The sequence below is a fragment of the Rosa chinensis genome, chromosome 2 (assembly GCF_002994745.2).
Source record: "Rosa chinensis cultivar Old Blush chromosome 2, RchiOBHm-V2, whole genome shotgun sequence".
Classification (NCBI taxonomy): domain Eukaryota; kingdom Viridiplantae; phylum Streptophyta; class Magnoliopsida; order Rosales; family Rosaceae; genus Rosa; species Rosa chinensis.
Window position 1 is genome coordinate 53,018,839 of NC_037089.1, and position 11,457 is coordinate 53,030,295.

At 37.9% G+C, this 11,457-nt stretch overlaps 1 protein-coding gene across 7 annotated transcripts; it reads right to left on the bottom strand.

The window, feature by feature from the left end:
• Nucleotides 1-2,573: 2,573 nt before the first annotated feature.
• On the bottom strand, nucleotides 2,574-5,687 carry LOC112187019. 7 transcript variants are annotated; one of them, XM_024325629.2, is made up of 7 exons: nucleotides 5,510-5,685; nucleotides 5,266-5,409; nucleotides 4,182-4,440; nucleotides 3,593-3,683; nucleotides 3,178-3,286; nucleotides 3,034-3,098; nucleotides 2,574-2,843 (listed from the first exon to the last, which is right to left on the bottom strand). In XM_024325629.2, exons 2-6 carry the CDS (start codon nucleotides 5,272-5,274, stop codon nucleotides 3,045-3,047), a joined length of 522 nt encoding a protein of 173 aa, XP_024181397.1. In that variant the 5' UTR covers nucleotides 5,275-5,409; nucleotides 5,510-5,685; the 3' UTR covers nucleotides 2,574-2,843; nucleotides 3,034-3,044. The 7 variants fall into 7 exon arrangements, with proteins under 7 accessions (XP_024181397.1, XP_024181401.1, XP_024181399.1 ...); XM_040515163.1 differs by having other exon boundaries at nucleotides 2,585-2,843; nucleotides 3,178-3,244; nucleotides 5,510-5,678; XM_024325633.2 differs by having other exon boundaries at nucleotides 2,574-3,098; nucleotides 4,182-4,435; nucleotides 5,266-5,377; nucleotides 5,510-5,687.
• Nucleotides 5,688-11,457: the final 5,770 nt, after the last annotated feature.

Consider the following 11,457-nt stretch of genomic DNA (forward strand, 5'->3'; position numbering starts at 1 on the left):
AGGCAGAGCTTGGTTGAATGCATCTTGGACTCGTCGACGATGTGGATTAGGTCATGTATTGAATCAACGACGGCATGGATCATGAGGGTTGAGGCAGCATGGATAGTGCGGCATTGGTCGTGGTGTTGAAGGTCATGGCGGCGTGTAGGCGACATGGTCGTGGCGGCTTGGAGGGAGGATGCAGGTTGTTGTTGTTGCGTGATGGAGGGGGAGACTTGGGCTTGAGGCATATCCATTTTGCCGGGCTTTGAGTTTGTGGTTTCTTTTTTGGGCTGCCCTCTTAGGCTTTTTTCTATTTGGTTAGTTTTTTGTTAGTGCAAAATATTGTAGAATTGGCAAGCTCAACAATCAAGAGTTATTATTACTAGGATTTGTTCGTCTCTTGGGACTCCATAAATATGGACGACTTTAAAGCCCTTATTGTTAGAGTTAATTGGTAAGTCTATGCATTCATGTGTGTTGTATACATGCCTTCATGCCTTGAGATGATTGACTACTATATGGAGAGTTATGCCATCTGAAGACTAATGAATGAGGTTCATGTCCATCATTTAGAACCATTAGCCAAGCAAAGACAGAGCTGCCTTCTAGATTGGATCTAGATAGATTAAGTGTCTATAAGTTATTTATGTACTGATTTTTTTAGTGGATTTGTTGCGGCATAGTGCCCGCAGTTGAATACCTTTTTTATTGTGCCAACATATTTGGTGTGATGTTTTAGCTTTTGCTGATGGTTTGGTAATTTGAGAAATCATAACTTCTTCAAGGAATTTGATGTCAGTGGTTACAATTAGGACCAAAGCTATTTTGCAATCCTAGTCTAGGATTGAAATCACTTTGAAATCGTAAATCGGAAGTTTGAAGATGTTGGCTTTGTTACTCAACCTATTAGTCCAAATTTACACCTCCATTATGTACTTACATTTTTTCAAAAAATTCCCTATTTTTTTTAAGGGGATTATGCATGTTATTTTGTACACCTTAAATGTCTTATCTAGACACCCTAGCGAATCTTCTACTGTAGTACCAAAAGATGAACTTCTCGTTTTTTATTTTTTTTTATTTTTTTTATTTTTAAGAATAAGAAACCTTTATTGATAACCAAAATTACATAATATGGGAATGACCAGTGGTGGACAAGAACTCCCCACTCTCCTCCCTAAAACCTAAACCAATTACGGGTCTGTAATCCAGAATGACCTCCTTGAGCCTAAAGGGCCCAACCCCTAACCACCTATATCGCCCAACCCGTCGGGCTACAGAGAATCCCGAGAATCTCGTAACCACCTCATAAACAACCGCCATAAAATCCAACGCCCTCTTCCACACCGTGTCCCAATGATACCAGACTACGTGCAAGGATCGTTTTTCAGCACATTAACCATAAGATAAAACTGAAACTAAACCAACTCGTCCCCAGGAATGACACCGAATCGATGGCACCTCAATTTGACCCAACCCTAACTCAAAAGAGTAGGGACATACTACTGACCAGAAAAGACAAACCAAAAGCCTAACCAAAAATAAAACGCAAAACAAGACCAGACCAAAGCAATTACAATCAACTTCCCTCTCTCCAATTTCCCTGCCGGCAGACCACCTCCACAAAACTTGCCCTTCGAGCTCACCTCCCCAGAGATACCCAATCAATACTGCAACCCGCACTGATACACCTGCCTGTCGTCGGCCGGATCCAGATTTGGAAACAAATCCACTTCAAACCAAACTACCGAGAAACAAAAAATGAATCACCGTGCCCTTCCACCTTGGATCGAAATCGCTCCACCCATCTGTGTCCATCCGCCTGGGAGCCCGAACCCACGTCTACAAACATCGCCGAGCGACCAACCTCCGAATAGAGACCAGCGCCATACGATCCATGGCATGCCGCCGCCGCGATCTGGCCTCTGGCCCCTTGTTCCAAGCCTGCGCCGCCGTCGAATTCCCCCTCCACGCCTGCGTCTCTACCTGAGAGTAGAGAAGAAGCATGCAAAGGCCCGACCAACAAAGAGAAGACAAAACTCTCATCTCCCGTCCAGCAACACCTACCATATGTATCTAAGGCGGGAAGCCACGGTCGACAAGGAGGCGCCGCCGGACGAGCATCAAACTCTCCTTCGCTCTTTCCAAACCCTAGCTTTCTCTCTAGTTTTCTCAGTGCTCTTGATTGCGTGTAGGAGCCGAACAAGTAGGTAGATTAACTTCTCGTTTGTCTATAGATGACAACAGACAAGTGTGTAATAACCATTCTGGCTTGCGATAAATGAAATTAAAACCCAATCTGATATTGATTCAAAAAAATTGACAATAAATAATTATTATTTTTTCGTTTTACGATCAACATTTTCTCTATATATTGTTTACAGTCAAGTTTATGTCTTATCGAGCCTCTCCCAAAAATGCCTCAGGAATCACCTCAGCATTTTAAAACATCGCTCCGCACCTGTGTCCTCAACTCCTAAAAAAGAGTGACCCTGAGATATCTCATTTTCAAAATACATTATAAGTTCATTGGGTTTTGGTTCAATTTTTGCTTTTAAGTTCTTATGCATCCACACTCTTTTCACAATGGGTTAGCTTTCAATTGAGTACAGATAACTTCTAACATAAACCAATAATGTAATCCGGCATGCATCTCGTAGGCATGCAAATACAAATTTTTAACCACAAGGACTGAAGTAGCAAATGAAACTGGAACACTTCGGTTTTCTTTTTTCTCCCAAAGACAAAACAAGGCACTTCTTGCTGGTAGTTTCAAATGGCAGTGAGCCATTCAAACAGGAAATAACTTTTGCAAAATCGCCCACCATGAACAGTGGAAGAATCCAATCCTATAAATCAGTCTAAGAGCAATACAAGGGAACAGAAAACAAAATGCCCTCAGAGTTTGAATCCAGAGAGAAGCAAGCAATAATGATGGTATAGTTGATGTACAAGCCATGCTATCGCTTCCTATTAACTAGGAGGCAGTAAAAATGTAACAAACACTTGGATCAACTTTGAAAAACTAGCAAACTTTAAAATTTCTAGTACCTCTGCTGCTCTCAATCGTACAATCCTTCTTGCTCCCAATTGTCCACTAGAAAATCTACCATTTCCTGTTAACGTGAAGACCAACAAACAATTAGAGAAAATGCTGTAAGGAACTACTACATGCTTGCAGGGGCAGAGACTCACAGAGAGAGGGATAGGCTGTGTGAAAGGCTTGTTACTCCCCAGTAAATTTTCATATGTTGCATTCCAACTGCAAAGGCAGAATGATTTAACGATGCTGAAACAAAGAGTTCTGACCAAGTACAGAAAGGTATTCATGAATATACAATGGCAACTTTACAGAGAATGAATTATGCAATTCTAGCGTCTACCGTGAAAAAGAATAGTGCTGTTCTTTGATCTTTTTACATAAAGCAGGAATGGAACAAAAGACAGCTAGCTATACCTAACTGTCTATCAATTACCATGACTATATGTCATGTACCTAGTAGCCTACATGGTCATATATACCTTCCAAGTTAAATGGTTCTTTTTGGAAGATGTAAACCAAACTGCTCCACTGAACTTCGGGAGATCAAAAACCCTAGATGCAACTAACCTTAATTTGGGTTCCCGAATTTGCTGTGGCTGCTTCTCAGGCTTTTTACTCCCTACCCAACGCTGCCTAGTCTGGTTCCAGAGAAGAAGACCTGCAGTTGAGATCTCATATCACATAACTTGAACATAGCTCCACATAAAGCCAAACACACAGAGAGTAATCAAGGAAAAAAATAAGACCAACGGTGCAAAATCAACGAGAAAACACAAGTTGGAAGACCATTCCTGAAAACGTGGAAAATATAATCTGTTAGACAAAACCTTACAAGATCATGTCTGCAAGGATATCTAGTAGATAAAAGTGCAAAACAAATTAGAAAATGGGCTGTTAGAGACTCTCCGCCAGATTATAATTAGTAGCATAGTTACTGGTTTAATTACTATAAGTATGGGAACCGGGCTGTTGATTGATTCCATAAAAGGTAATCATACTTCCAAGGAAGCTCAGTCCATTGGATCCATGGGGAGTCTGAATAAGACCCACCTGATAGTGAGCCGTTAAACACTTCCAATGTGCACAACGTACTCCTATATATTGGCATGCAAAACTAACAAAGTACTGAAACCTTAATGAGCAACTAAACACTTGCCATGATTTACAAATTCAGAAGGGGCACTACTGCTGCCAGAACCACCATGCGGATCAAGGGTCTGGTTTGTGCTGATTGACGATATGCTTCCTTGTGACAGAACTGCACTATTGTCCATATCCCACGTGCTGGTGGTCCAGAAGTCCTCTGATATACTAGGTTTCCTTTCTGTCAGATTTTTATTTGATCTTTCTTTCAGTGGCTCATTCACTGAGGTTTCCTGTTTGGTTTTAGTTAGGCATGCTAGACAACCACTGCTCTGTTACAAATCACACCAATTCTGTAAGAAATCATGTATAATCATTTCATTCAACAATACCAACTACCACAAAGAAAACACAAAATCACCTACACAAACCCATTAAACTTCAAATTCCTAGTCAGAGTCCATTTGGTAAAACCGCCCCCATGAAGACAGTTCTCCAATCACGTATTAAAGCAAAAGTATAAAAAATAAAAAATAAAAAATAAAAAACTCTGTTTTGAAAGGGTGAAAATTTAATTTTGTCAATCACTCAGACATGTGACCACACAATTGAATCACATTGACAGAGTTCCAGCCCTTATGTGTAATGCTTCAGGAACGGCTCTACCACAGATGAGCCAAAGATCTCCATCTTACCCAACAAATATTCCAAACATTTATTGCTTGGGATGTCAGAAGCAATTAAACCTCTGCTCAATAGCGGTTGGAAATTTAATTCCAAAGGAATCGCCCTTCTCATCATTTTTTCTACCAAGTCAACAAAATACAAAACAAAACAAAATTCAGAAAGGCTCTTAAGGCTTTGCTGAACCATCTACTATCATATAAATTAGACTAAACTAACTTTTTCAAATTCCTAAGAACCAATACGCAAGCATAAAACCCACAAATCCCATTTCCTATCGATCAATTTCCAATCCCAATGATACGATTCTCTTGCACTTGCTCAACTCTTATAAAACCAACTGCACCCAAATGATCACTTCATACAATTGTATCCCATTGACTCGATGACCGAAACCCACATAGAATCAAAGCCAGAAAACCCGATCAATCACGCAATCTAATGAAACCCCGAAAAGGAATCGGAAAACTTACCCCATGCATTCAATTCAAGAAAGACCCAGAAAGCAAAAAAAATTAGATCCACTGCGGAGGATTAGCCCGGGAATCCCAAATCGATCCAGTAAAATCCGATTGCAAAGGAAAACTGATTCCAGAAAAGAGAGAGAGAGAGCCCTTCTGAGAATCCAAACAAACGCATATAAAAGTCTGGAACTTGAAGGAAAAAAACAAGGAATGAAATCAAATAGTGGAAAAAGTTGGTAGGAAAGAGAGTGACCCGTGAGAAAACGATGCTTGTTTCTCGAAATCGAATTCCAAAGGCAACCCACCCAGTCTCTGAAGCAACCCGCCCAGAAAAGGATGGACCTTTGGCCACTTCTTTATTCTCTGACAATAATTGGGAACTGGAAGAGGAACGTAAGACTTTGAGGGGAGGGATTTATATATAATGGGATTTGTTGAGTGGAGTTTGGACTTTGGATTCCCACCCATTTGATTATTTTACGTGGGAATTTTATTCCCATCTATTTACCGTACATATTTTACTACTACTTTTTTGTGTTTTTTACTTTTTACTATACTGAGTTTCTGTCATTTTTTGTCTTTTCATTTTTGTTTTGCTGAGTTGAATGTTTTTACTTTTTGAGTAGAGACTAGGACCAGGCGACCAGCAAAATCTTGACTTTATATTCCTTTCTAAAACAAAATCTTCACTTTGTAATTTTGACTTTCCCCATTTTAAAAAAGTATTTCACCCGAGTCTTTGACTTTCAAAAATGGCTGGAACAGTATTTATTTATTTATTTTTTTTATATATTTTTTTTTTACCAAAGAGCAAACTTTCATTTAAATAAAAACACATATTAGAATGAGCTTGGCCAAGGACAGTATTAACCATGAGGTTGGTTTCATTACTCTTGATAACACTCACATTCATGCTGCTCAATCTTACCTGGATGACATAGCCTCTGTGTCTAGAGCTAGAAGGAGTGCTTACTCCAGTTCTTCAGTCTTTTTGCTTTTTTGTTTAGGTCTGCTTTACCCCATTTGTAACCAAAAAAAAAAACAAAGATTACAACAGGGGCCAAAACAAGCGCAGATATAAAGAATGGGAAAATATGTCCATCCTAGCCCTACTAAAATTTCAAAACGTAAGACCGCTAAAGCATCAGACATCGCCAGAGAAAGAATGCAATGCCAAAAAAACAAAAAGATCTAGACGAGCAAGCCATTAAAACACATTATAGAGAGCAGAGCACACCACCAAGAATTGCAAATAACACTCCAACTGTCACTGGGCAGTCGGAAGGGAACAACCATTGAAAAAGAGCCACGGAAGGAGGGGGTTCGCATCGAGGAGTCTCGTTGCTTGGTGGAGGTCATCAGGTTGCTAACACAGCTAACACTGTTAAAGGTAACGCTCAAAAGAGAAACAGTGATAGTGGTTGAAGACGCCGGTTGAATGATGGAGGGGCGATGGTTTAGAAAAGCATGCGAAGGTGGAGATCGGTTGTCGGAGACAGAGAAAAAGTGAAGCAAGTGGAGGAGGAAACGAAGGAAGGTAAGGGAGGAAGAAGATAGAGGAATTAGAGGTAGCAGAGAGGGAGAGGGAAACGATTGGCTAGAAGGACAGGGAAGTAAAGGAAAAGTTGAAGAAAGAGGGTAGAGAACAAAGCAAGCGACTCTCAAAGCGGCAGAGAGAAAACCCAGCACAAGGTTAATAGTGATTTATACATGCACAATATGTGTAACAAAAATTTTATTTGTTCCAAAAAATTCTAGCGCAACCCTCTACAAACTCGAGTCTCACTTGTGTGTTTTTTGCCTTATGTACATACCTCTACTAGTATGGAGGATTTGCTATATCATCCAAGCTACCCCATGGTGGTCGAAGGTGGCCAAGACCTCGCTGGGAAGCCACCTTCCCGGTCTTGCCAAGATGGTTCACAATAAAGTTTTGTAGACTAGAAAAGGGGACTTTGAGTCCCACATTGGAAAACAAGTGTAAGAAATGAGGCTCCCTTACTTATAAAGAAAGACCTCCTCCCACTTACACAACCATTTTATTACATCTCTTGTAATCCTCTTTCGTTGCAAGGCCCAAACACATAGTAAAGCTTCAAGTGGATGTAGTCTCCCCTAAAGCGGGAGACGAACCATTATACTTATCTTGTGTTCAAAGTAACACTAACATCTCTTTCTCTAACGTTAACTTGACAATGTTAACACCTTCATTTTGATTCTACTGTCTCCCTCTCTGTCTTTTTCTCTCTCTCTAATGGCTTTCATAAATGAAATTACAATGAGTTTTGTGATCTCCCTTGAACTAAGACATGGGGGTAGGGAGGTGGATATCTAGACAAACGCCTAGGCAATCGCCAGCTTCCTCGATTAGTCCAGGCCATGCCTAGGTAGGCTGGGTTTTAAGAAATGTTCAAAATATTTATTTATTTGGGGAAATGATCATTTACCCGATTTTAGGCTAAAAATTGCCCACTTGCTCCACCAACTGTTTTTTAACCCCATTTACCCAAAACACTCTAAGGGATTATTTCCCCTTTACCCAATTAATTCTTTTTTATTTTTTATTTTTAGACTTTTTTGCCCTCTCCTTCTTTTTCACTTAGAGGGAGAAGTTATCCTCCACCTTGCCGGCCTCCGGTGACCAGTGGCAGGGAGCCGGCGACCGGTCCCTAATAATATCCAGTAACCATATTATTGCTCCCCAGTAATAATATTATTGCCCCCAATAATAATATTATTGCCTCCCAAAAATCATATTATTGTCGTCCAGTGAATTGTATGAACTCCCAAAACCAAAAAGAATACACTACAGGCACAATTGATAAATTTATAATCATATTGTTGGCTCCCAATAATCATATTATTGCCTCCCAATAATCATATTATTGCCCCCCAATACAAAGTCCAATGTCTCTACTGCCTCCCAATAGACCATCAAAAATGCACCTTTTTGTAGGATTCACAGATAATTTGACTTTAATACACAGAAAACAACATGTAACTTATTAAAACACCACACTATAGTGATCCCTGTCCCTCGTATCAAAGTCTACTGGGGGCCAATAATGTGTCTACTGCCCCCCAGTAGACCATCAAACAAACCCCACAGTTACATTGCAATGTCAGATTACTTACATTGTTGAACAGATAGTAGATCATTGGCCTCCAATCCAATAGACATTCAAAAAAAAAAAAACTATTCCTTGCCAAAAAAAGAACTGAACAACAATACTTAAAAAAAAAAAAAAAAAAAACGCAGCAACCGGAGTAATCCATGTCACTCCTCCGACGACACCAGCAGCGCTGTCACTCGGCCTAGACGAACGAGGACCTGCTTGCCAGCACCGATCTCGGAGAAGATGGTGTTGAAGGCGTCGTGGCTCGGCATCTGGCCGTCCGGTTGGGGGGGGGGGGGGAGGGGGAGAGAGAGAGAGATTAAAATGAGGGTAATTATGTCAGTAGAAGTTAGATTGGGTAAATGGGGTCAAAAAGCTCTTAGTGGAGCAAGTGGACAATTTTTAGGTTAAAATTGGGTAAGTGGTCACGGCCCCTATTTATTTTTGGCCAAATACTTAAAAATGACTTTTTGTTTGTAAGTAATCATTATATGATTTATTTTTTTTCCTATAAAATAAAATAAACATCCGATTAGGCGCCTACCTAGGGCGTACCAAAATGCTTAAGGCACTAGGCCTCTCCCCACGTCCCACCTAGCTCCTAGTGATTTTTAAAACATTATTCAGGGTTGCACTTGCAACTTAGAAGAAGAAAGGAAAACACCTCAGAGAAAAGAACAAAGTGCCTCCCAAACCTAAGAAGACTGTGGAAGCAACCCCTCTTCATTTCACGTATCCTGCAAAGGATTCTCGGCCACACTTTAAGGGCAAAGAGAAATTAATTAATTAATTTTTATGAATTGTCGTGAGCTTAGTTTCTAGTAGTGTTTTTACACTTAATTAAAGAGAGTCTCCGAGCACCAGAATTGTGTACTTGAGTGCATTAGAGAAGAAATCTCATTTAATTTTAATTGTATAAGAAGGCTAGGCATATTCATGTAGGTTTACTGTATAAGAAGGCTAGGCATATTCATGTGGGTTTACTGAATAAGTGAGCATCATTGAATGAGTGGACGGTGCCGTCTTTCCTAATCTATTTGGCCACTGATTCAGGGCAGAAGTATAGGTAATAATTATATATGTCGTTCTTGGTGTGAGATTAATAAAATCTCATTTTCTTCTCCAAAAAAAATAAAAACAAATACCAGAGTAAAATAAAATCAATCAATGACATCGATCTATCACAATTTTGATTCAACATGGGACACAGTTGTCTACTTATCTCCTTCCTCTAAACATCTCATTATCCATTTGGGTTCTATTTCCATTCTTATGATTAATATGGAAAAAGGTCATGAAAAAGTTTAACACTCAATTTCTCACATTAAGTAAAATCTTCTACTGGTACGTGTTTATTATTTATCCGACTATCATGTATTCGCTTTAAGTAATATTATGCAAGGAATGTGAAATTCTTGGACATCCGACACTATATGACATTCAATTTTCGTAGAAGACCTAATCCTATGAAAACTTCTAATAGTTACCGCTTATCGTTTATGCGACTACTAAATTTTCTTACATAAGTAATATACGAGAAATTCAGGGTTTTCATGTATTCAATATTATGTGACACTCAATTCCTCACATAATACTAGTTAGGTAACGGCGTTTATTGGCTGTCACTTATTGTTTGTGCATGTACTAAACTTTCCTCACATAAAATAAGAATACTCAAGAAATTTAAGAATGTGGGATATATGTGGCTTCATATGTGAATTCTAATATCATATGACGCCGCATTTTGATTCGAATGGCTCTTACCTCAAAAAACTCTAAGGCTAGCTATGGAATCAAATCCAAAATGGACAACTTGGATATAAATCGATATCTACTTAATATGAAAAGTTTGATCTTGTAAAAGACTTTTGGACCCACAAATTTCAATTTATTTTGTAATTTTTTTTGAATCAAATCAAAATTATTTGTATTAGCTCAAGTTAGAACAGTATACTAATTTTATGGCCAAATATTGTTTAGTCCCTGAATTTTTGTTGAAAAAAAACACTTCAGTCCCTCGCCTTTTAATTTGACACGTTTACCCCTTGTTCTTTCAGTTTTATACCCAATAGGTCCATTCCGTTAAATTGTGCCATTAACTTTCTATTTTAAGGATAAAATTACTATCATAGCCCTGACTTTCTCTTTCTTTAATTTTTTTAATTGTTTTTATTCTTCTCTTTTATTTTTTTAATTTGCTGCTTGAGGCCAATAAAATTAGTCATAACTTTTAATACGATATTTATTAATTTTTTTAATTATTTTTATTCTTCACTTTAATTTGACACGTTTACTCTTTGTTTCTTCTATTATAACTAATTTTATGGGGTATTTGGGTGAGCCGCAGAAGAAATTAATTTGCTGCTTGAGGCCAATAAAATTAGTCATAACTTTTAATAAGAATTTTATTATTTTTTTTTTATTCTTCTCTTTAATTTTTTCTTTTTATTGGAGCTAATAAAAGAGAAGAATAAAAACAACTAAAAAAAATTAGTAATTTTATTGATGCGAATCAGAAGAAAAAATAAAAGAGAAGAATAAAAATAATTTAAAAAATTAATAAAAGTTGTATTAAAAGTTATGACTAATTTTATTGGCGTCAAGCAACAAATTAATCTCTTCTCCGGCTCACCCAAACACCCAATAAAATTAGTCATAACAGAAGAAACAAGGGAGGGACTATAATAGTAATTTTTATCCTTAAAACAGAAGAAAAATAAAAGAGAAGAATAAAATTAATTAAAAAAATAAAAGAGAAGAATAAAACAATTAAAAAATTAAGGAAACAAAAAATAAAAGAGAATAATAAAAACAATTAAAAAAATTAAAGAGAAGAATAAAAACAATTAAAAAAATTAAAGAAAGAGAAAGTCAGGGCTATGATAGTAATTTTATCCTTAAAATAGAAAGTTAACGTCACAATTTAACGGAGTGTAACGGAATGGACCTATTGGGTGTAAAACTGAAAGAATAAAGAGTAAACGTGTCAAATTAAAAGGCGAGGGATTGAAGTGTTTTTTCAGCAAAAGTTCAGGGACTAAACAGTATTTAGCCCTTAATTTTATAATGTTCCAAACTTATAGGA

Coding starts and splice junctions, on each gene's coding strand:
- LOC112187019 (XM_024325630.2), bottom strand. Junction 3,684..4,181: donor TTCTGAATTTGTAAATCATG/GCAAGTGTTTAG, acceptor TCTCAACTGCAG/GTCTTCTTCTCTGGAACCAG. Junction 3,099..3,177: donor CACAGCCTATCCCTCTCTCT/GTGAGTCTCTGC, acceptor TCACGTTAACAG/GAAATGGTAGATTTTCTAGT.